The sequence below is a fragment of the Zonotrichia albicollis genome, chromosome 9 (genome assembly GCF_047830755.1).
Source record: "Zonotrichia albicollis isolate bZonAlb1 chromosome 9, bZonAlb1.hap1, whole genome shotgun sequence".
NCBI lineage: Eukaryota > Metazoa > Chordata > Aves > Passeriformes > Passerellidae > Zonotrichia > Zonotrichia albicollis.
In genome coordinates, this window is record NC_133827.1 from 30,591,507 (window position 1) to 30,616,212 (window position 24,706).

The 24,706-nt window shown below is 48.5% G+C and overlaps 1 protein-coding gene and 1 long non-coding RNA gene across 2 annotated transcripts in view; both read right to left on the bottom strand.

The window, feature by feature from the left end:
• The window catches only part of LOC113459577 (IgGFc-binding protein), a 116,509-nt gene that overhangs the window by 10,709 nt on the left and 81,094 nt on the right, over positions 1 to 24,706 (bottom strand). The window contains exons 38-61 of the mRNA XM_074546689.1: positions 23,924 to 24,488; positions 23,573 to 23,772; positions 23,089 to 23,469; positions 22,444 to 22,730; positions 21,386 to 21,442; positions 20,708 to 20,745; positions 20,187 to 20,446; positions 19,999 to 20,083; positions 18,109 to 18,350; positions 17,729 to 18,012; positions 17,340 to 17,617; positions 16,437 to 17,035; positions 15,514 to 16,078; positions 15,163 to 15,362; positions 14,679 to 15,059; positions 14,034 to 14,320; positions 12,976 to 13,032; positions 12,298 to 12,335; positions 11,777 to 12,036; positions 11,589 to 11,673; positions 9,786 to 9,940; positions 2,365 to 2,529; positions 1,796 to 1,920; positions 788 to 1,056 (exon numbers count right to left, since the gene is read on the bottom strand). Coding sequence (XP_074402790.1) covers positions 788 to 1,056; positions 1,796 to 1,920; positions 2,365 to 2,529; positions 9,786 to 9,940; positions 11,589 to 11,673; positions 11,777 to 12,036; positions 12,298 to 12,335; positions 12,976 to 13,032; positions 14,034 to 14,320; positions 14,679 to 15,059; positions 15,163 to 15,362; positions 15,514 to 16,078; positions 16,437 to 17,035; positions 17,340 to 17,617; positions 17,729 to 18,012; positions 18,109 to 18,350; positions 19,999 to 20,083; positions 20,187 to 20,446; positions 20,708 to 20,745; positions 21,386 to 21,442; positions 22,444 to 22,730; positions 23,089 to 23,469; positions 23,573 to 23,772; positions 23,924 to 24,488 — 5,863 coding nt within the window. The remainder of the gene's footprint in view (positions 1 to 787; positions 1,057 to 1,795; positions 1,921 to 2,364; positions 2,530 to 9,785; positions 9,941 to 11,588; positions 11,674 to 11,776; positions 12,037 to 12,297; positions 12,336 to 12,975; positions 13,033 to 14,033; positions 14,321 to 14,678; positions 15,060 to 15,162; positions 15,363 to 15,513; positions 16,079 to 16,436; positions 17,036 to 17,339; positions 17,618 to 17,728; positions 18,013 to 18,108; positions 18,351 to 19,998; positions 20,084 to 20,186; positions 20,447 to 20,707; positions 20,746 to 21,385; positions 21,443 to 22,443; positions 22,731 to 23,088; positions 23,470 to 23,572; positions 23,773 to 23,923; positions 24,489 to 24,706) is intronic.
• Positions 4,628 to 7,646, bottom strand: LOC141730151 (uncharacterized). Its single transcript, XR_012581642.1, has 3 exons — positions 7,515 to 7,646; positions 6,774 to 6,950; positions 4,628 to 4,824 (listed from the first exon to the last, which is right to left on the bottom strand). It is a non-coding gene; the product is annotated as an uncharacterized LOC141730151 (long non-coding RNA).

A 24,706-nucleotide genomic window follows, 5' to 3' on the forward strand; every position in this document is an offset into this window, starting at 1 on the left:
TAAATTTAGCTTAACTACAGACATGCAAGAGCAGCAGATATGTATTGTCAGACTGCAGGTTCATCTAGCTCTAAACCCTATTTCTGCCATGACATGCATAAGGGGACAGGTCAAGAAACAGTGTAACATGTTTGTTAGTCCAGTATTTTCCTACACTCATGGCAAGGAGGCAACTAGGGATTTTTGATGGATCTATTAAATATTCATCTGACTTGCTTTTTAACTAGTTAACTGTTTTGTCCTCCACAACATTATTTGATAATCCCACAGTGTAATACTAAATTGTAAAAAAGATCCCATAGATAAAACCCCTCCACAATATCTTTACTAGTTTTTTTATCATTTGTTTGTAGTTTTGTTGAATGAGTGGAGTGAAGCATATACCCTGGAAATTAATCTGAGAACAGGGTGCATAATTAATAACTGGGCAAATTAAGAGTTTTTTTTCAAATCACAGTGAGTGGCATTGAGCCCTGTGTTCTAACACAGTATCCCTCTTTCTTTTGATCTTCTGGTTATATTATTTCTCCATTTTAGGCTCACTACAATATCTCATTTGGCTACCAATGCCATTCTAACTCCACATTAATATCCACAGCTTGTCTAGTTATCACTGGGTTTATCTGAAGCTGAATACAGTTCAGTGGAGCAATGGAATTGTGATGGTAGAATTGCACTTTGTGATAATTTAGATTTAATTTTCTTTTACTTGTTCAATTAATTGTGCTATTTTTTTCATGCTATCAGTCATTCAGGTTTCAGGCTTTTCACTTGCTTGTGTACTTACGACAGAATGTGCTATTCCTCCATTTAATGGTGATTCCATGATTCTTGCAGGTGTCCACATAGACTTGAACTATATCACAGAGGGCAGACTTCATGCCATCATACTGGCACATATCATAGACGCAGATCTCTATGAAGTCATCAGGGTTGACTAGGCTATGGCACACTTTGAATTTGTCTGATTTTAGAACATTGCACTGTCTTTCAATGACTTGTTTATTCTCAGCAGTGCAAGGAGGCTCATCATCTTCTCTTAAGTCTGGCAAACAACTGCAAGAAAGCACAGACACAGGCTGCTATAAGACAGACTGAAACTGAAAAGTTTCTTTCCAATGAAAAGTAGAAAATGCTGGAGACTGACTTCCTTCTGTCAATGGATGAAAGACTGAGCAGAAGTAGACCTGCCTGACAACCCCCATACTGTGTCTGACACCTGTTACTCTCATTGAACTTGACCCTGACTAGAGGATTGACTTCACAGCTTGACCTTGGATCTATCTCATCACTATAAATTTCTGTGTGGTGACCTGAACTGAGCTAGGCTGACCTTAGCTTCCTTCTGTGGGACTTCCCTGCTTGCCTTGCTCAAGTAGAGTGGGATGGACCCTGGCTGGTGAGACCACAGTTTTTTCAGCTGTGTTGTCACATATGTGTGTCACACATGGCTCCCTGTCAGCCAGGGAGCAGCTGGCCCTCACCATTCCCCAGCACCATCATCTTGCTCTGGGTGTTGCCAGTGTGAAATAAACAGAGTCCACACTGTGGACTGCCCCAAAGACTCATTCTACAAGTGTGTATGTAGATTGATAGAACAGCTGTGATTTTCCTGTGCAGTGGTTTCCTGTGGGAAAATCCTGTGAGGATGTTTTTTGAGCTACAAATTCAAGAAGAGAAAAGTCTGGTATACCGTGTTTGTATTTTACAAAATAGCAGACAGTCAAAACAATTGAAAACAATTCACTGTGTTCCTGAAGCAAGATGGGAGGTATGAAAATTATTTAACATTTACCCCTTATCACTGTCTTTCTCCACTTCCCAGCTATTTCCAAACTGTGGGGCAGTGACAGTTGTACCATTGGTCAAGGACAGATCATCTTCAAGATTACCATTGAAATTGCCACACATGCCATGCACCTGCAGATGAAAATAAAACATATTCTAAGCATGACCTCTTTGCATCAACTTCCCCAATAACTTCTTATTCGTTGCCTGTGAAATAATGTGACCAAATCACCACCACCAACCAATCCTGTGCCAGACATTTCAGACATTTTGACTGCACCCATGGAGAAACAGAACAGAAGTTACAGTAAATCTCTGATTCCCTAGGGCTTCAAGCTGTTTATTTCTCTAAGTTGGAAGTATTCCCCTAGACAGGTAATTTTCTTTAACTACCCCCTTGGAACACAAAGAAACTGTTGTGAATAGAAAAAAACAGGAAGGAAAAAAATTACATTTGGTACAATAGAGCTACAAAGAAAGATGCAACAGCAAAACACATGAATAAAAGGAACTAGAAGTAAATGCACAAACCAGCAGTTTTGAAACAACTCCAGATGTTTGTATACTAAATCTTACCTGTGAGAAATAAGAGCGTGGGAGGGTGATTTCCAGATGGTGATTGCCATCAAATTTCACTATCACACCAAAGTCAGTTTCCACTACTATAAATCTGCCAATATTTCCAATGGTCACGCCTTGCAGTCGGTTCTGCACTGGAGTGTAGACTCTCTCATTGTTCAGCTGAAGAGATGTGTATTTGTCAGTATGGATATTCTTCCATGGAAACTCACAGTCTATATTCCTAGCAGTGCTGAAAATTTCTCTGTGACAGTTTTACATTTCCACCATTGCATATTCCAACCATGGGTGGCAGGAATCAGCCTTTTAGCTGAGGAGGGCTGGGCAGGACTCATATCCTGTGCCTTTAACAGGGAGCTGGAGAGATCCCTGGTTGTGAGCAAGCTCTTTCTCACTCTTGGGGCAGATTCCCTGCCATGGCTCTCCATGTTTTTCTAGGCTGATACATTATGCCTTGCTCTCTATAGATGACTGGGTTGATAAAAACTGTTAAAGTGGGGAGTCTTAATTCAAGCATTTGACTTTAATTTAAGGCAACAGTTCTCCAGTCTGGAGGTCCTGGGTTTAATCTCTAGCGTAAGGACAATAAATCACTAAACCCAAACCAGAAGCCTCGGGAACTAGTGAGAAATTATATTAATTATTTTTCTTCATGACATCCACTTTATGGGGGTGCCCACAATTGTTAAGCATATGCATATATGTTCCTTAGGACATATATGAAGATCCTTTTTCCTACAGCTATTCTAAGTGAGCTAATTTTAAGATACTTTTTGCCAGAAAAAGGAGCACCACCACCTACCAGGATTCCTTGGTTTTTCTGAAGGGTGATTCGTACACCATACACATCTATGTAGACTTCTTTCACATATGTGGCCCCTCTTAGTCCTCTGTCTTCATTCTTGCCAAGTATGGTTATAGGAATGACATTGGTGGCTGTGTTGACAACCTCAACCAAAGTGTAGGTGCAGGTTCCCACAAAAGTGTACTTCATTCCATCAAAAGTGAAATAATGGGGATCTCCTACCACTTGACATATTGCTTGACCTGAAGGTGAAAAAAATAATCTAAGGATTTTGTACTGGATCTCACCATGGACTCAGGTGACCAAAGCAGTTTTCATTAGTATAGCAACCTCATCCTGATCTTTATTATGTGGGCAAACTTTCAGAGAGGCATGCCAAACCTTCAGGTTCATGCCAATGACATTTATTTATAAATAAGAAGTTTCCAGAAAGCATCTCTTAAATTTAACTTGCAAATTGTATACAAAAGGACAACTTGGCAGCAAATGAACTTCTGTGTACACCTCTCTATGCTCTTGTAGCTATGTTTTATAGTATAGTTGAGAGCAATACAAAGCTTTTCTACTTATCTATATTAAAATACATAATTAACTGTATAAATACAGATGTAAATATAAAGTAAATAAAATTGCATCTATATACATCAATACATAATGCACTTGTCATTATGCAGGCCCACAGAATACAATTCTCACAGAAATGCAACCAAATGTAAAGCTTACAGCACTGGTGATGTGGGACTTGAATTTTCATTATCAGCACAAACAGAATCCAAGAAACCTTGCAAACTTTTGGGCAGCATCAGTTTTTGCTGATTTCCACTACAACATGAGGGCATCTGTGCTTGCATGACAGAGCATCATGCATTTTCATCTCTTAACACTGGCAGCAGCCAGTTGGGACTTTTTGCCATCCCATATGAAAAGATATTTATACTAAAGCTAGAAGAAAAGAGGATCTACTGATGGAATTGACATCGGGGTGGTTTTCAGGCAGGACTCACCATTGGAATGACAGCCCAGCACACCGTCCTGAATACTGCACTCCTCTTGGACCCCACACTCCCAGGATGTGCACTCAATGGTGTTATCTGCCCTGCAGGTGCAGCGCTCGGTGCAGGGGTAACGGGGGAACCAGCTTTCATTCAGCTACATGGGAAACAAAGGGTGTAGAAGTATATATTGTAAGATAAATAGGAAGGTAAAACCACAGGGGACATCAAATTATTAGTATTTGAATGTTCATGATATATAATCATTTGGGCAATTGTAGCCATGCAATATATGGACCAAGAAAGTTGGCAAAGTAAGCCTATTTTGAAATTATTAATGGTGTAAATATGAATTGGGTAGTATTATTAACATGGTTTTTCCCTCACAGTGGTAAAGAATGAGACCCCCTGTTTTTGGTTTTTTCCTTTTTTTCTTTAAATATCTGATGTAACTTGCCTGGTGATACTGATTTTTGTCATCGATGCAACCACAGTTGCTTTCTGTCACACATTTGTCTCCACTCAAAACATAGCCTTCCTTACAGAAGCAACCTTCCACTGGCAAAGAACTGCAGGAATCATCTGCTGACATGTTCAAACAGGTAGAGGGACACCTAGTACCACAGCTCTGGTAAATGCTGCCTCCAGGACAGGACATTGCTAGATAAAGAGAGAAGAAAAGATCACTCAAAAGGGCAAAATCATAATAAAGTTCTTCCTGATGCTTTCACTGTTTGCTCCTGAAACTATACAAAATGTCTGTTAGAAAGTCTGACAGGAGAGTGCTGAGTGCAAAACTTTTTCTGCTGATTTAAAGGCATCAAGTGACACAGTTAAGAGAATAGAAGAATATTTTCCCATACCAGGTGATATGTCCCCATTACTGTAGTTACTATTTGAACATCTGCTATATATTCCAAAATAGAACTAAAAATCACACTCTGTGTTTCACTGAGACTCCTTGAGAACAATATACTTTCACACCCCTCCTGCTTATGATAGAATTGGGCTTCTACTGCTCAAAACGTGGTCCCCAGGGATAACGTTACATTTTACAGAAATCCTGAAGTATTTGCTCATTTCTGTTGTCTAAAAAAACACAGAAAAACATGGATTTGGCTGGATTCTGTTGTAAATCACTACATATGATTCTCATTTAATTCTGTCCCTACAACAGGTTCTCTGAATCCTGTAAGAAAATTACAGCTGACATCTCCAGTCATCTAGCCAGACTTCCTTCCCTTGGTCTGGACTTTAATTGCATTTTTATTTGCATCACTGATGAAGAGAGCACTTGAGAGTCAATCTTTCTAATGTTACTGAGTTTTCTCTATTACTACAATGAAGCCATAGATATTTAGGTCCTAGCCTATAGCCTCAGACTATGGAGTCTGGGTGTCCACCGCTTTAATCTAATTTGGAGAGTTAAACACTCATTTCTTGTTCTATCTTCTTTTTATGTAAAAATTCTCTGTGGTCTGTCCTCTTAGGGATGACTTACTGGGTGCTTTATCACAGTAATTCTTTTTCCAAACTGACCAACTCCTAGACCTATCCATGTTTTTGTGGTTTAGTTTAAATGCAGAGCTAGTTTTTGATCATATCCAAAAAAGAAAAGTAGAAAAAGAAAAAAGGTGCAGATCTGCAGAAGATAATCCAGTGGTAACTGGTATAATAAAAATTAGTGTAAGGCAAAAAGCAAAAAAGAACAATTATGGTTTATTTAAGTATGGTTTAAAAGTCCTTTAGAGGACTTTTTTTTCTCTCCAGGTGTGTGGTTTATGGACTTAAATGCCCTTTAGAAAATGCTGCCCAGAAAAGTTGGGGATGCCCCCTTCCTGGAATTATTCAAGACCAGGTTGGATGGGGCTTTGAGAAAGCTGTTTTAATGGAGGGCATCCCTGCCCATGGCAGGAGGGTTGGAACTAGATGATATTTAAGATCCTTCCCAACACAAACCATTCTATGATTCTATGATTGTATGTCTGACGAGCAGAAACCTGTCCAGTGTTGCTTAGAATCAGCACCAGTGGAACCCCTGGAAAGCTTTATTCTCAGAAATATGAGTTCATTATATTAAATTTGCCATAAAGTCATTCTGAAGAGAATTGAGACCTGACAGTACTCAATTTCTTTGCTTTAGAGAGAAACAGAGCACTTCCTAGAAACAGCTTCTTTTCAAGGTCTCTTTTTTTTTAAAAAAAGGTCCCTTTTCTTTTTAACCAAAGCCATTGATAAGCATGTTTTATGGAGGACTACCAGCTCCACTTACATTGAGGATGATAGATTTTCATTGAAGCAAAGGAACTTATTTCTTCAATGCAGAACTCACATAAGACACAGTTGAATGTAACCAGACTTTTCCAAGAAACTAATAGCAAATTATAAATATTATAAAACTTAAAGGATTTAACATGTATTTTTCCTAATGTTCTCTAAATGTGTGACTTATACAAATCCTGGAATGGTTCTGAATCTGAAGCAGGCTCAAGACATTATAAAAGACTGACTATACTCAGAACATTACATAAAACGAAATAACATGCATGGAGAAGGTAGAGGACAATGAAGTTAAAATCCAGAATAGATATTTATATCAAAACACTCACGGCAGAGAGTAGCATTCCTCCACTCTATGCATATCCCAGCATTGACACATGACTCAGCATAGGCCTGCAGTCCGTAGCATAAGGATATTGCCTGTCCCCCAGTGAAACACATATCATAAACACAGTTTTCAAAGAAATTCTGTGGAGGCACCTTGCTGTGACAGTCCTTGAAGATTCCTGTGTAAATCAAGGAAGATATATAAAAGGATAGAAACAACCCACTGGAATGTTAAGACTGACCACCATGTATTTTATATTGTGGGTGTTCCAGGCTGTGTTAAATTAATCTAGTACTTGAAAGAGATACACAATGGGCTCCCTGGATCAGGTTTTCTTCTTTTTGCATGATTGATACAACATAACTTACATAAATTAAGCATTGCTGCCTAGGGAAACCACTAATTCTAGCCAACTGCAGGGAACATGTACAGAATTTCAGATAAAGTGTCTGTAATACACACACTGACAGTGCATCTGAGCTGCTTCTTTTAGCAAGCAGGGTACAAGCCACTATAACACAAAAACCAGCCATGGTTCTCAGATAAAACTCATGGACACATTGGCATTGTCTGAACAGATGGTACATTCTAGCCAGGCACCTATGGGTTTTACACTGGCCATTCACACCAGAGGCTTTATATGCTTCCAACAGAAGCCCAGAAAAAGAGACTCTAGAGAAGGGACAGCACAAGCTACACCATGCTCCATCACATGGCTCACATAGATCTACCAACACACTACCTGTTGGGTCTCTGATCATGCCACATGCTGTGTTTTTCTTTGCTTCACTCTCCAACACAGGATCACATTGCTCTTCTTTCCCACCACTGGAACATCTGGGGAAAGCAAGCAAACCAAACATGTGCTTCACATCTCTTACTATCAGATTTTCTGTGGAAAATTAATAAATCACTACCCTGCACAAAAGACTGCATTTTATTTCAGTCACAAGACTTTATCCAACTTCTTTGAAAAGCTGATGTCAGCCCTCTCACTGAATGGGCTCCTTTTTTGATCCCTTCTGGGTGATTCAAAAGCTTATTCTTAGCTGAAAAAAAAAAAAGAGCTATGGGATCCAAACAGTTATGGCTTCCAGTCAGGGAACTGACTGATGTACCATCCCCCCTCACACTCAACAAACAGTTCCTGCTTTGGAAAATGAGACTTAAAGAACACAAGCCCTCTTATCATTCACTGGTTTATGTAAAAGTCCAGCTCCCTACTTCTAATGGGCAGCTGCAAGATGTAGACTGGTACTGGGGAAAAAGGCAAAGATTAGTGGATATTTGATTTTAAGTGTTTGTACAGCAAATGCAACAAGATGAAATGATTTTACATACATAGTGTTATTCTCAGGCACCAGCCAGCTTTCTCCAAGATCAGTGGAATCACTTGCAATGTCACCATTGGACTTGATATTATCATCATTTGGATCACCATTATAATTACCTGTGAGGGTAAAAAGAGATTTATGGGACACATGAAGTTCAAACCAGTAGAAAAAACTTAAGTGTCAGGTTGTAAAATAAATTAAAATGAGAGAATTTTAATTCTAGGGAGAATATGTATGTAACATCAATCTGTACTGGGCAAAATAAGAGGAGAATTGTGTTTTGATTACTGACCAAGAGCTGCTGCTCAGACATTTGAACAGGAAGTCTGTAAGTTGCTATGTAACTAGATTACATCCAAGAAAAAACTTATCTAAAAACCCTGCTCATTTTTTTGCATCCTACATGTAGAATGTGTGACTAAAAATAAAGCAATGCTATTTGCACCATTATATTCTTAGGCAGATTTCCTGCATTGAAAGTGTGAAAAACCCATGAAGAGATAATTGAATGAGAAAACTCCAGATGATCCAAACCAAATAATCAGAAAGTCACAACACAAACTACTCTTGTAATTTCTGCATGCTAAGGGAAAAAAAAATAAGTAATCAACTGCTACCACTTACCACAGAGGCCACAGAGCAGACCACTGTAATTAGAGGGCACAGAGACTTCTGCATAGTGATTTCCATCATATCTCACCCACAGTCCAAAGTCAGTTTCCAAGAGAACATATCCACCACTGCTTTGAATACTGATCTTCTTTTCAATAAATACAGGCAAGGTCATTCTGTGACCATTAACCTGTACAGCAAATTGTGAAAGTCAGTGTATGGCTTTTGGGACTCCTACAACTACCAGCAGCTAAAACAGATTGCTGAAAGATAGGATCCTGTGCATAGGGGAACTGGAACTGATCAAAGAACATCTGAGCAAGATTGTTGGAGATCTCATTACAAGAGGCATATATATAATTAATAAAAATATAAAGTTTTGTTAGAAACTATACAGAGCTAATAATTATCTGCATGCCAGTTAAAAATTATACATGTCTTTTAAATAGTATTTTCTTACATTCACTTTCTTGTTTTTCAGCAGAGAAATCTGATGGTCATAGACTTCCACATGCACTGACTTCACATATGAGACTTTGGTGTTGGCTCCTCTGTGCTCATTTGTTGTGGACACATCAAAGTATGGAAGACTCTCTGAGGCAGTGCACACTTTGGAGAGGGTGTAAGTGCAATTTCCCATGAAATTATGGACTTTGTGGTCAAAAGTGTTGTAATGTGGGTCCCCAGAGGCACTGCAGGAAGCACGACCTGTGAAGAAGGAAAACGTCCCTGTCAGACTTCGCCAGACTTTCGCAGTTTCTAGGTTCCCAGATTGTTTGTTTAATGCTGAATTTATTGCTCAGATGGAACAGTGATTACATCACTCAATAGACTCCAAAGGCCAACCAAGCCTTCAGTCTTTGGACACATAAAGAATCTACTCTGGTGTATCAGAAATCTATGCAAGAGGTTGATGAAGAAAGTTGGGTAAAAGGCGTGATTAAGACATTGTTATAAAAAGGGGAGCAGAGTTTTTAGTGCTACATCAGAAACGCCTTTTCTGATTAAATAGGAAGAATTAAATCAGAAAATTTGCAGGGCTGCTTAGAAAGAACAGACTGCTGCACTATCAGCAACTCATTGGCCACTTGCACATTGAAGGAGGGCAGGGAGCTGTTGCTGTCACACAGCTTGGAGAGGGTGTAGGTGCAGGTGCCCATGAAATTGTGTAACTGCTTGTCAAATGTGTGGTAGTGAGGGTCTCCTTCCACCACACAGGTGCCTGACAGTGGAAAGACCAGAGGAAACTTTCAGCTGAGCACCTCCTACTGCCTCTTCTCCCCAGCTCACTTTGCTCAAACAGTATCTAGTGCATGACTGGTCTATTGCCTTTATGGACAAGCAGAGGCATTCTAGATCTGTATCATGATATTATTAATTTTTACAGACATACTGTTCAAAGCTACTGAAACACCCTAATGCTGGAAGCACAGCTGTCCCACACATACCCTTAGAAAGGGAAGAGCATTCAATGCATGTCTAGTTAGTGAGAGAGACTGAAATAAATCAAATAACAGCACTTTAAAGGAAATGCACCATGTTCCAAATATGGATTTTGGAGAGGACTCAGAACTCTAGGAATAATAGCAGTACCTGAGGTCATTCCTGGTGGTGTTGTTGGTCTTGGTGTTGATGGTGTTGTAATGTTAGGCAGCAGAGTAGGGGGTGTAGTAGGAAGTGGACCTATAGAGAGACAGAAGAAGAAGTGGCAAGTGTCAACACGGGCCTCTGTTGTAAGCAGCTGATCCAGCCTTCCTCTAAAAGCAGACACACTGGCCTAAGAGACCAAGGGCAGGGATGGCCATGTTATATCTCTGCCAAAGTGCTACCACCAGCAGCACAACTGGGAGATAGGAGGAGTCACACCCTCCTTTGGTACAGACCCACCACCCTGCATCATGGGCCTTAGAGGAAGCAAAATGAAAAGTTTCAACAAGCAGAATCAGAATGGGATGGGAGGTGGCAGCGCTTGAGGAGGGTGTGGGTCTGGTTGGTGAGGTGGTGAGTACTGGCTGCATTGTGGTGCCTGGCACAGCTCTCATGGGTGTTGGTGTCAAAGGACATAGCACGAGGGAGAGTTAGAAGAGATGGGCACCAGCAGGGGAGTTTTGTTGCGAGGCACCTTGACCAGTCATCACAAACAGCCAAAAGACCACAACCAGAAAGGCTCAGGATGCCCAGGACAGACACAGAACAGTGACTCCACATCAAAAACAATTCCAACAGCCTAGATAGAGCAAAGGAAGAGACAGACATGCCCCATGGTGATGGACATGGAGAAAACAAAATGAACACTTTTAAGGAGCAGTAGGAGACAGGGATGAAACATGGCAGTACCTGAGCTGGGTGTGGGTCTGGTTGGTGAGGTGGTGACTACAGGCTGTGTTGTGTTACCTGGCAAGGGGACCGTGGGTGTTGGTGTCGATGTACCTAGCAGAAGAGAGAGTTAGAGAGATGTGTACCAACAAGGGAGGTTTGTTGCAGACAGCTGGCTCCCTCACCCTTCTGAAGGACTCAACACCATGACCAGGCATAGCCAGGACAGGGATTGAAGAGTGTCATCTCAGGCAGAGCTGTCCCACTCCATGGCTCTGCCACCAGCTTAGCTGGGTCACAGCAGCAGATAAGGCACTTCTGTACCTGTGGCCAATGTCTTGTCCTTGGGCCTTATAACATGTGAACCAAAAGACTGACTGCATGCATTGCCAGTGCCCCAACCTCCCAGAGGAGAGTAGACTTGGGCACAAGGTGCATCAGTGCCCAAAGACAACCTGTGCTCCTGCCTCTAGCCCAGCTGTGCCTCCAGCACAGCCTGCCGCCTCGGTCAGTGACATGCCTCAAGCTGCCATTCCCAAAGCCAAGCCTTGTACCTGCACAGGCTCCGTGTACAATGGAGAGATCATCCAATGCTATGTTGCTCCTCACATCTTCACCCCATTCTCCGTCCAGCAGGATCTAAACGAAGGAATGGTTCCCAGCATTAGCTCCAGCTGCTTGTGTGAAGAGCCATTAGAAAGCACAGCTCCTCTGAGGTGACACTGAGAGCCTGTGGCCTTACCTGGAAGTTTCCTGTGGTGTTCACTGTGACCTCTCCCAAGTACCACCTGTCTCCATGGTTCCCAGTTTCTTGCCAGATCTCCACCAGCTCCTCACCCTTCTGCAGGTACACCCGCAGGGCCATGGTTTGAGCAGTTCCGTACATGTGGTACCAGAAGCGGAAGCAGAGTGTTCCTTCCCAGCTGCACTCCGGACTGACCAGGCGAGCCACAAAACCGGGGAGAGTATCAGCACTGCCTTGCAGGAAGATGTAGTAGCCATCTGAAACAAAGCACGAGCCACATTGTCACAGATGCATCAGAGCTAACCAAAGCAGCCAGGGACAACCCAAGCACAGTCCTGGGAGCACCCCAACTGCAGTTTCAGGCAGGCCAAAGGAGGGGAGAGCAAACACAGTTCCTTCACAAGCTACAACCCTCCCCAGAACCAAGTGCCTCTATGAATGTGCTCTCAGGGCCATGGGAGATGGATGCTTTGGACTGGGACATGGCAACACCTTCATAGTATTGTCACAGTCCTCACATGGCTCTGCAGAGTTAGAGAACCCTCCTCTTTGCCTTCTGGAAAAGCCAGGATCTCATAACAGAGTCACAGACTCATTTGTCTTCTCAAGAGACTGACAGGTCATCAAGCTGTGCTTTGCATTCTCCCCTGCATGGCAGGTCCTCGCCTGCTCTGGGGGCAGCACAAATTGATTGCCAGGGCTGGAAATCCTCCCAGAGGAATCATCTGGCCCTCAGGGACTCCAGACAAATTGCTCTGGAGGAAGGGCAGCAAAGACGTGGTCTGTGTTTGCTGTTAGAAGTTTGTGGCCATCTTTGAGGGGACACCCCTCAGCCTGTGTCCTGATTGCTGTTCCTACCTCCTGTTGTGTGGTCAGAGGATGGGCCAGTATTTGGCGTGGGTGTTGGGCCTTTGTTCCTTATCCAGTCAATGCTGCTGTAATCTGCCTGGACCCACCCACAGAAGTCCTCTTCAAATGTGCAGGCAAAATTGCAGTCTGTTGGTGGAGCTGAACATGGGGCAGAAAGAAAAGCAGACGTTTTAGAGTGAGGGTGAGGCCACCTTTTCCCCAAGAACAGCAGGGCTCAGGTACATCCATGCATATCTATGGCATGCCCATGGAGAGGCAAGAGTGGCCAGCCAAGGGGGAAGAGCTTGTCATAGCCACTAAAAAGCTCAGATGGGAGACAGCAGTACCTGTGCTCGTTCCAGGCGATGGTGGCGTTGTTATATGTGGAGGTGGCGTTGTAGTGCCTGAAAGGGAGGCAAGGTTGTAGGAGCAGGTGAACGAAAGAGAGTGAAACACACGTGGAGGAGGTATGTTTGATAATGGAGATTTGGCCCCAAATGGGGATGTTGCACAATTCCCATAAGACACCCCACTCCATTGCAAACAAAGCGCAGGACAGGGTTTCCACCTGTCTGGAAGAGTCTCCTCATGCAAGGGCTGGCTCACCAGAGTGGTTAGTTATGTGATACACGGGGAAATCTCTGCCCCATGAACTGCCCCCAGAACTGCTCCCTTCCTTGTCCCTGAGATTCAAGGAAATCAGAGGTGGTCAACAGAAGGCTTACCACAGACAGTGCCAGCACTCCAGTCTCCCAGAGCAACGCCCGCCTCAGCACAGGCTGCAGCATAGGCCCCCAGGTCATTGCAGAGCTGCTCCGTGCTGCCACCCGTGGCACACTGGTCATAGACACAGCTCTCAAAGTATGTCTTGGGTGGCAGAACTGCATGGCATGGCTGGAATGGGCCACCGAGTTGTGTGAGGAGTGAACACTGCTGCTTAGCTGCCTCCTCTTCAGCAGGGGAGCAGGATGCAGGTGGGCTGATGGCTGGGTCACACCTACAAAGCAGACAAACAGCCCTGAGTTCCCTGCAGCCTGCTGACAGCAGCCACTGCATTTCCTGACCTACTCCCCAGCCAGAACCTCAGCTTCTGCAGTCCAGATCCCTCACTAAGAAAGGCACCCAAGGCTGTCACTTGACAGCGTGGAACATACATGCCCCACAGGCACCATTGCCCTCCCTGGTTTCTGGAGGACAGAAACAACCCACTGAGGCAGTTGCGATCCAAGCAGCTTAGGAGAAGCATCCTGCCCAAGCTCAGCCCATTCTCCCAGGGCTCAGGAAGCTGCCTCTTCTCCCTTGCCCCACACTTGCCATCACCAGCCCTCCCTCCTGATGTCCCTCATTGCTCTCCTCTCCCACACTCCCTCCTGTCCTTCATCTGCATGATGGAACAAGGACTCACGGCCACTCATCATCTGGCACCCTCCAGCTGGTTCCAAAGTCGTTGAAGTCAGGTACAACCACCCCATCGGGTCGCATGAAGTCATCCTGCTGGCTCCCAGTGTACGTCCCACACAGCCCACAGAGTTTGTCCTTGTACTTCTCAGACACCTTCACTAGGAGCTCATGGTCCCCATTGAACTGCAGCTGCAGGCCCAGCTTGGTGGAAACCCGCACGTAGGAGCCGCTCAGGGAAATGGTCACGCCGGGGGCAGGAGAAGCAGGCAGGGAGACCAGGGCACCGTTGATCTGGAGAAGGGGAACAGGGAGACAGAAGCATGAAGAGGTGCCCTCCAGTGAGAGGTCACTGTTCCTCAATGGGGTAGTGCCAGTGCCAGTGAGCCAGAAGCTCTGCTGGCATGAGAAACCCTGTCCAGGCCTACGAGGACAGCAGCAACTGGACCAATGGCACTCTGAAAGCTCAGGAAAGCAACCAAGGATCTGTATCTGCATGGGCAGCCATATGTGGCCCCGCTCAGAGCTCTCCCATGCTGTTCTGAGAGCACGCAGCAGGCTCATGGAACAGCAAGCTCTCCCTGAGGACAGTGGGGCATTTTAAGAGTGTCCAGTGTGTCTGTTGTTCCCAGGCACAAAGTGAGAGACTTACATAGACTGCCTTGTGCTGGCGCAGTGCAATGTGGAGGCCTTCAAGGGACAGTGCCACAGAGTTCAGAGCTGTCCAGCTCTGGCTGCCGCGGTGTTCATTGCGGGTGGTGATGCTGAAGCCAACGGAGGAGTTGTCACAGCCTGTCACCACTGTGTAGTTGCAGGAGCCCTGGAAGTGGTGGAGCTTCCCATCAAAGGTGCTGTAATGTGGGTCACCGTAGATGTGGCAGACGGCAGTGCTGGCTGGGTAACAGCCCCTCTGGCCATCCTGGATCTTGCAGACCTCGTCCTCGCCACAGGACAGGGCAGAGCAAACCATCTGGCCTTTGGCTTCACACCGGCACTGGCGAGTGCAGTTCTCATTCACGAAGGATTCCCCTTGCTGCAGGCAGGGAAACACCAAACCTCAGTGTGTGAGGAAGAAAAGTACAGGCAGAGGCGTGGGGTGGCAGGGGTCTGCAAAGCAGGGCAGGGTTTTCACTCACAGTATAGTAGTTGCCCTCAAAGTGGCAGCCGCAGTTGGCCTCGGGCACACAGGTGTCTCCGCTCAGCAGGAAGCCAGAGCTACATGCACAGCCCTCCACACAAGGCTTGGAGCAGTTCTGTGGGGCGTGTTGGTCAACACAGGTGGCAGGACAGCCAGTCATGCAGGAGTCATAGTAGCTGTTAGGAGGACACTGCAGGGCTGCAATGGCAAGGGGAAAATTAGCACCAGAAAACTTCAACCACAGACAGCCTTGAGGGAAGGGAAAGATCTAAGAGACACATTGGTCCGAGGTTCAGAGCAGAGTCTGTGGCCAGTTTTCCTTTCTGGCAATGGCAAGGCAGGTACTCACGGCAGAAGGTAGCATTCCTCCAGGGAAGAAGAGTCACACCAGCTGCCTGGCACGCGTCAGCATAGGCCTCCAGAGCAGCACACAGGAACTCCTGGCCACCGTTCAGGGCACACAGGTCATACAAGCAGGTGTCAAAGTAGTCCTGGGGGTTGATGACGCCATGGCAGCTCTCAAAAGGGCTAGGCCTGCTGGTCAGGATGCCACAGAACTGGTCGGACCCGTAGAGCTTCTCGTCTTCATCACTGCAGGGTGGGGAGGGCACAGGGACACCGCAGGAGGGGTCACTGTCTGGCACCTGCCAGCTCTCCCCCAGAGCATTGGAGTCTGCAGCTTGCTGCCCATTGGGCATCATGTATTCATCGTCTCTGCGGTTGTTGAAGTTGCCACACATGCCACAGGTCAGGTTGAAGTAGGTGGTGGGCACCTTCACCTCCACCGAGTGGTCAGCGTCGTAGGACACTCTGAGGCTGAAGTCTGTCTCCAGGACGATGTAGCGACCGCTCCTGCTCACCGTGATGGCCCCTCCTGCTGCGCTCACCGGCAACGTCTGGCGCACGTTGTTCACCTACGGCACACACACCACAGTGGGCCCCGGGCCTATTCCCGGCCTGCCGGGCTGCGCCTGCCCTGGGACAGCAGCAGCCAGGCCAGGCATGGCAAACAGCTGTCTGGGATGTGCCCACACCCCAACAGCCCTGGGGCTCACAGAGCTGTGTCATGGGTTCTGCATTGTGCTCAACATGGCCCATGTTCCCCATTTGACTCCTCCTCCTCCAGCCCCTCCCAAAAGCGAAAAAAAAGTCAGCCGGTGCCTTCAGGGAAACCCACCCATTCCTGGGACTTCTGGTGCGTGCCAGAACCTGACAACAGCAGCCAGACCTGCCTTGCAGCTGCCCCATGCTCATTCCAGCCCCACTGCGTACCAGCACGTGGCTCATCTGCTGCTTGACAATGACGATGCGCTGTCCATACACCTCAACCACGACTTCGCGCACGTACGACACCTGGGGGCTGCCACGGTGCTCATTCTTGGCCTCCACGTTGAAGTAGGGCAGGGAGGTGGTGTTAGAGCACACTTTTGCCAGGGTGTAGGTGCAGTTGCCCATGAAGTTGTGTGTCACCTTGTCAAAGGTTTGGTAGTGGGGGTCCCCGTGGACGTGGCAGATGCCGTAGGAGTGTTCAAGGCACACGGGTTTGCCGTTCTGCACCCCGCAGTACTGGCCTGCAGGGCAGGAGGCATTGAAGCACTGCACTTTGCTTCCCCGAGAGGGACAGGTGCACTTGGAGGAGCAGGTGTTGTCCGTCCAGAACTCAGAGCCCACGGGGTAGTGCTGCCCATTGTGCCAGCACCCACACTGCTGGCTGGGCACGCAGCGGTCGTTGTAGAGCAGGTACCCGCTGTCGCACACACAGCCCTCCACGCACGGCAGGCTGCAGTTGTAGGGAGCTGTTGGGTCAACACAGGTGGCAGGGCAGGCTGCAGCACAGGGCTCGTAGTGACTGTTGGCTGGACAAGCAATCGCTGCAGAGACAGATGACCCAACAATTACTTGGGGAACAGAATACACATTTCTGCTGAAAATCCCCCTTTGAAAAAGTAGCTCTATCTCTATTTTCTTTATGGTGTTTTTGGCCCTACATGTATTCTCAGCCCTATCCAATCAAAATGAAACACAGACAACACAGGCGGTGCCTCCAATACTGATATCTCCCTGTATATCCCTACAGCCAATAGGGAGAATAGATCTTACTCACCAGCCTACTCTTCCAATCCTGTCCTGTGTTTTCCCTAGAGTAGCAGCCCCAGGTACCATGTCTGGACTTACGGCAGAAGGTTGCGTTCCTCCACGCAGGTATCTGCACACCGAGGGACTGGCAGGCATCTGCATAGGATTGCAGGCTCTTGCACAGGGTCTCGCGGTCCAGCCCCAGCTCACACAGGTCATAGCTGCAGGTGTCAAAGTAGCTGCTGGGGCTCAGCACAGCGTGGCACACCTGAAACGGGCCACTGGTGTCATTGAGGAGCCCACAGAAATGGCTGCTGCTGATCAGTTGCTTGTCGGTCTCATTGCAGGCTGGGGTGGGCAGAGGTCCTGCTGAGCAGCTGTGGAAAGACAGGCAGTAGGGCTCCTGGGTCATTTGTGCACTTCTCCTGGTGTCTCCTCCTCCTGCCCTTGCCCATTGTTTCCCCAGGGCTACTGGGAACCATACCCACCTGCTGTTGTTGGACACTTCCCAGCTGTTGCCCAGGCTGGTAGAATCTGGCTCGATTGTCCCTTCTGGGTTCTGGAAGTCATCTGCTGCTATCCCATTGTAGTTGCCACACATGCCACAAACCTTCTGCCCAAAGGAGCTTGGAAGCGTCACCTCCACACGATGGTTCCCATCAAACTTGACTCTCAAGCCAAAGTCAGTCATGACCATGGTGTAGAGCCCGCTGGACAAGACCTGCACACCCTCGGATGGGCTGCAAGGCAGGATCTCTTCCATTCCATTGACCTGGAAGGACAGGAAGCCAGACAGGATTGGAGCAGCCCATCTGGCACAGTTCTCTCTGCTCACCACAGCCCCACAGCATCTTCCCCTCAGGCTCACCGTCACCACTCCGCCCTGTCCCAGCCTTATCCGCAGGTCAGCCACATCGACATCCACGTATCGGACATAGGACACACGGGTGTTGCCTCCCCTGTGCTCGTTGGCCGCTTCCACGTTGAAGTAGGGCAGGGAGCTGTTGCTGTCACACAGCTTGGAGAGGGTGTAGGTGCAGGTGCCCATGAAATTGTGTAACTGCTTGTCAAATGTGTGGTAGTGAGGGTCTCCTTCCACCACACAGGTGCCTGACAGTGGAAAGACCAGAGGAAACTTTCAGCTGAGCACCTCCTACTGCCTCTTCTCCCCAGCTCACTTTGCTCAAACAGTATCTAGTGCATGACTGGTCTATTGCCTTTATGGACAAGCAGAGGCATTCTAGATCTGTATCATGATATTATTAATTTTTACAGACATACTGTTCAAAGCTACTGAAACATCCTATTGCTGGAAGTACAGCTGTCCCACACATACCCTTAGAAAGGGAAGAGCATTCAATGCATGTCTAATTATTGAGAGAGAGTGAAATAAATCAAATAACAGCACTTTAAAGGAAATGCACCATGTTCCAAGTATAGATTTTGGAGAGGACTCAAAACTCTAGGAATAATAGCAGTACCTGAGGTCATTCCTGGTGGTGTTGTTGGTCTTGGTGTTGATGGTGTTGTAATGTTAGGCAGCAGAGTAGGGGGTGTAGTAGGAAGTGGACCTATGGAGAGACAGAGGAAGAAGTGGCAAGTGTCAACACGGGCCTCTGTTGTAAGTAGCTGATCCAGCCTTCCTCTAAAAGCAGACACACTGGCCCGAGAGACCAAAGGCAGGGATGGCCCTGTTATATCTCTGTAAAAGTGCTACCACCAGCAGCACAACTGGGAGATAGGAGGAGGCACACCCTTCTTTGGTACAGACCCACCACCCTGCATCATGGGCCTTAGAGGAAGCAAAATGAAAAGTTTCAACAAGCAGAATCAGAATGGGATGGGAGGTGGCAGCGCTTGAGGAGGGTGTGGGTCTGGTTGGTGAGGTGGTGAGTACTGGCTGCATTGTGGTGCCTGGCACAGCTCTCATGGGTGTTGGTGTCAAAGGACATAGCACGAGGGAGAGTTAGAAGAGATGGGCACCAGCAGGGGAGTTTTGTTGCGAGGCACCTTGACCAGTCATCACAAACAGCCAAAAGACCACAACCAGAAAGGCTCAGGATGCCCAGGACAGACACAGAACAGTGACTCCACATCAAAAACAATTCCAACAGCCTAGATAGAGCAAAGGAAGAGACAGACATGCCCCATGGTGATGGAAATGGAGAACACAAAATGAACACTTTTAAGGAGCAGTAGGAGACAGGGATGAAACATGGCAGTACCTGAGCTGGGTGTGGGTCTGGTTGGTGAGGTGGTGACTACAGGCTGTGTTGTGTTACCTGGCAAGGGGACCGTGGGTGTTGGTGTCGATGTACCTAGCAGAAGAGAGAGTTAGAGAGATGTGTACCAACAAGGGAGGTTTGTTGCAGACAGCTGGCTCCCTCACCCTTCTGAAGGACCCAACACCATGACCAGGCATAGCCAGGACAGGGATTGAAGAGTGTCATCTCAGGCAGAGCTGTCCCACTCCATGGCTCTGCCACCAGCTTAGCTGGGTCACAGCAGCAGATAAGGCACTTCTGTACCTGTGGCCAATGTCTTGTCCTTGGGCCTTATAACATGTGAACCAAAAGACTGACTGCATGCATTGCCAGTGCCCCAACCTCCCAGAGGAGAGTAGACTTGGGCACAAGGTGCATCAGTGCCCAAAGACAACCTGTGCTCCTGCCTCTAGCCCAGCTGTGCCTCCAGCACAGCCTGCCGCCTCGGTCAGTGACATGCCTCAAGCTGCCATTCCCAAAGCCAAGCCTTGTACCTGCACAGGCTCCGTGTACAATGGAGAGATCATCCAATGCTATGTTGCTCCTCACATCTTCACCCCATTCTCCGTCCAGCAGGATCTAAACGAAGGAATGGTTCCCAGCATTAGCTCCAGCTGCTTGTGTGAAGAGCCATTAGAAAGCACAGCTCCTCTGAGGTGACACTGAGAGCCTGTGGCCTTACCTGGAAGTTTCCTGTGGTGTTCACTGTGACCTCTCCCAAGTACCACCTGTCTCCATGGTTCCCAGTTTCTTGCCAGATCTCCACCAGCTCCTCACCCTTCTGCAGGTACACCCGCAGGGCCATGGTTTGAGCAGTTCCGTACATGTGGTACCAGAAGCGGAAGCAGAGTGTTCCTTCCCAGCTGCACTCCGGACTGACCAGGCGAGCCACAAAACCGGGGAGAGTATCAGCACTGCCTTGCAGGAAGATGTAGTAGCCATCTGAAACAAAGCACGAGCCACATTGTCACAGATGCATCAGAGCTACCCAAAGCAGCCAGGGACAACCCAAGCACAGTCCTGGGAGCACCCCAACTGCAGTTTCAGGCAGGCCAAAGGAGGGGAGAGCAAACACAGTTCCTTCACAAGCTACAACCCTCCCCAGAACCAAGTGCCTCTATGAATGTGCTCTCAGGGCCATGGGAGATGGATGCTTTGGACTGGGACATGGCAACACCTTCATAGTATTGTCACAGTCCTCACATGGCTCTGCAGAGTTAGAGAACCCTCCTCTTTGCCTTCTGGAAAAGCCAGGATCTCATAACAGAGTCACAGACTCATTTGTCTTCCCAAGAGACTGACAGGTCATCAAGCTGTGCTTTGCATTCTCCCCTGCATGGCAGGTCCTCGCCTGCTCTGGGGGCAGCACAAATTGATTGCCAGGGCTGGAAATCCTCCCAGAGGAATCATCTGGCCCTCAGGGACTCCAGACAAATTGCTCTGGAGGAAGGGCAGCAAAGACGTGGTCTGTGTTTGCTGTTAGAAGTTTGTGGCCATCTTTGAGGGGACACCCCTCAGCCTGTGTCCTGATTGCTGTTCCTACCTCCTGTTGTGTGGTCAGAGGATGGGCCAGTATTTGGCGTGGGTGTTGGGCCTTTGTTCCTTATCCAGTCAATGCTGCTGTAATCTGCCTGGACCCACCCACAGAAGTCCTCTTCAAATGTGCAGGCAAAATTGCAGTCTGTTGGTGGAGCTGAACATGGGGCAGAAAGAAAAGCAGACGTTTTAGAGTGAGGGTGAGGCCACCTTTTCCCCAAGAACAGCAGGGCTCAGGTACATCCATGCATATCTATGGCATGCCCATGGAGAGGCAAGAGTGGCCAGCCAAGGGGGAAGAGCTTGTCATAGCCACTAAAAAGCTCAGATGGGAGACAGCAGTACCTGTGCTCGTTCCAGGCGATGGTGGCGTTGTTATATGTGGAGGTGGCGTTGTAGTGCCTGAAAGGGAGGCAAGGTTGTAGGAGCAGGTGAACGAAAGAGAGTGAAACACACGTGGAGGAGGTATGTTTGATAATGGAGATTTGGCCCCAAATGGGGATGTTGCACAATTCCCATAAGACACCCCACTCCATTGCAAACAAAGCGCAGGACAGGGTTTCCACCTGTCTGGAAGAGTCTCCTCATGCAAGGGCTGGCTCACCAGAGTGGTTAGTTATGTGATACACGGGGAAATCTCTGCCCCATGAACTGCCCCCAGAACTGCTCCCTTCCTTGTCCCTGAGATTCAAGGAAATCAGAGGTGGTCAACAGAAGGCTTACCACAGACAGTGCCAGCACTCCAGTCTCCCAGAGCAACGCCCGCCTCAGCACAGGCTGCAGCATAGGCCCCCAGGTCATTGCAGAGCTGCTCCGTGCTGCCACCCGTGGCACACTGGTCATAGACACAGCTCTCAAAGTATGTCTTGGGTGGCAGAACTGCATGGCATGGCTGGAATGGGCCACCGAGTTGTGTGAGGAGTGAACACTGCTGCTTAGCTGCCTCCTCTTCAGCAGGGGAGCAGGATGCAGGTGGGCTGATGGCTGGGTCACACCTACAAAGCAGACAAACAGCCCTGAGTTCCCTGCAGCCTGCTGACAGCAGCCACTGCATTTCCTGACCTACTCCCCAGCCAGAACCTCAGCTTCTGCAGTCCAGATCCCTCACTAAGAAAGGCACCCAAGGCTGTCACTTGACAGCGTGGAACATACATGCCCCACAGGCACCATTGCCCTCCCTGGTTTCTGGAGGACAGAAACAACCCACTGAGGCAGTTGCGATCCAAGCAGCTTAGGAGAAGCATCCTGCCCAAGCTCAGCCCATTCTCCCAGGGCTCAGGAAGCTGCCTCTTCTCCCTTGCCCCACACTTGCCATCACCAGCCCTCCCTCCTGATGTCCCTCATTGCTCTCCTCTCCCACACTCCCTCCTGTCCTTCATCTGCATGATGGAACAAGGACTCACGGCCACTCATCATCTGGCACCCTCCAGCTGGTTCCAAAGTCGTTGAAGTCAGGTACAACCACCCCATCGGGTCGCATGAAGTCATCCTGCTGGCTCCCAGTGTACGTCCCACACAGCCCACAGAGTTTGTCCTTGTACTTCTCAGACACCTTCACTAGGAGCTCATGGTCCCCATTGAACTGCAGCTGCAGGCCCAGCTTGGTGGAAACCCGCACGTAGGAGCCGCTCAGGGAAATGGTCACGCCGGGGGCAGGAGAAGCAGGCAGGGAGACCAGGGCACCGTTGATCTGGAGAAGGGGAACAGGGAGACAGAAGCATGAAGAGGTGCCCTCCAGTGAGAGGTCACTGTTCCTCAATGGGGTAGTGCCAGTGCCAGTGAGCCAGAAGCTCTGCTGGCATGAGAAACCCTGTCCAGGCCTACGAGGACAGCAGCAACTGGACCAATGGCACTCTGAAAGCTCAGGAAAGCAACCAAGGATCTGTATCTGCATGGGCAGCCATATGTGGCCCCGCTCAGAGCTCTCCCATGCTGTTCTGAGAGCACGCAGCAGGCTCATGGAACAGCAAGCTCTCCCTGAGGACAGTGGGGCATTTTAAGAGTGTCCAGTGTGTCTGTTGTTCCCAGGTACAAAGTGAGAGACTTACATAGACTGCCTTGTGCTGGCGCAGTGCAATGTGGAGGCCTTCAAGGGACAGTGCCACAGAGTTCAGAGCTGTCCAGCTCTGGCTGCCGCGGTGTTCATTGCGGGTGGTGATGCTGAAGCCAACGGAGGAGTTGTCACAGCCTGTCACCACTGTGTAGTTGCAGGAGCCCTGGAAGTGGTGGAGCTTCCCATCAAAGGTGCTGTAATGTGGGTCACCGTAGATGTGGCAGACGGCAGTGCTGGCTGGGTAACAGCCCCTCTGGCCATCCTGGATCTTGCAGACCTCGTCCTCGCCACAGGACAGGGCAGAGCAAACCATCTGGCCTTTGGCTTCACACCGGCACTGGCGAGTGCAGTTCTCATTCACGAAGGATTCCCCTTGCTGCAGGCAGGGAAACACCAAACCTCAGTGTGTGAGGAAGAAAAGTACAGGCAGAGGCGTGGGGTGGCAGGGGTCTGCAAAGCAGGGCAGGGTTTTCACTCACAGTATAGTAGTTGCCCTCAAAGTGGCAGCCGCAGTTGGCCTCGGGCACACAGGTGTCTCCGCTCAGCAGGAAGCCAGAGCTACATGCACAGCCCTCCACACAAGGCTTGGAGCAGTTCTGTGGGGCGTGTTGGTCAACACAGGTGGCAGGACAGCCAGTCATGCAGGAGTCATAGTAGCTGTTAGGAGGACACTGCAGGGCTGCAATGGCAAGGGGAAAATTAGCACCAGAAAACTTCAACCACAGACAGCCTTGAGGGAAGGGAAAGATCTAAGAGACACATTGGTCCGAGGTTCAGAGCAGAGTCTGTGGCCAGTTTTCCTTTCTGGCAATGGCAAGGCAGGTACTCACGGCAGAAGGTAGCATTCCTCCAGGGAAGAAGAGTCACACCAGCTGCCTGGCACGCGTCAGCATAGGCCTCCAGAGCAGCACACAGGAACTCCTGGCCACCGTTCAGGGCACACAGGTCATACAAGCAGGTGTCAAAGTAGTCCTGGGGGTTGATGACGCCATGGCAGCTCTCAAAAGGGCTAGGCCTGCTGGTCAGGATGCCACAGAACTGGTCGGACCCGTAGAGCTTCTCGTCTTCATCACTGCAGGGTGGGGAGGGCACAGGGACACCGCAGGAGGGGTCACTGTCTGGCACCTGCCAGCTCTCCCCCAGAGCATTGGAGTCTGCAGCTTGCTGCCCATTGGGCATCATGTATTCATCGTCTCTGCGGTTGTTGAAGTTGCCACACATGCCACAGGTCAGGTTGAAGTAGGTGGTGGGCACCTTCACCTCCACCGAGTGGTCAGCGTCGTAGGACACTCTGAGGCTGAAGTCTGTCTCCAGGACGATGTAGCGACCGCTCCTGCTCACCGTGATGGCCCCTCCTGCTGCGCTCACCGGCAACGTCTGGCGCACGTTGTTCACCTACGGCACACACACCACAGTGGGCCCCGGGCCTATTCCCGGCCTGCCGGGCTGCGCCTGCCCTGGGACAGCAGCAGCCAGGCCAGGCATGGCAAACAGCTGTCTGGGATGTGCCCACACCCCAACAGCCCTGGGGCTCACAGAGCTGTGTCATGGGTTCTGCATTGTGCTCAACATGGCCCATGTTCCCCATTTGACTCCTCCTCCTCCAGCCCCTC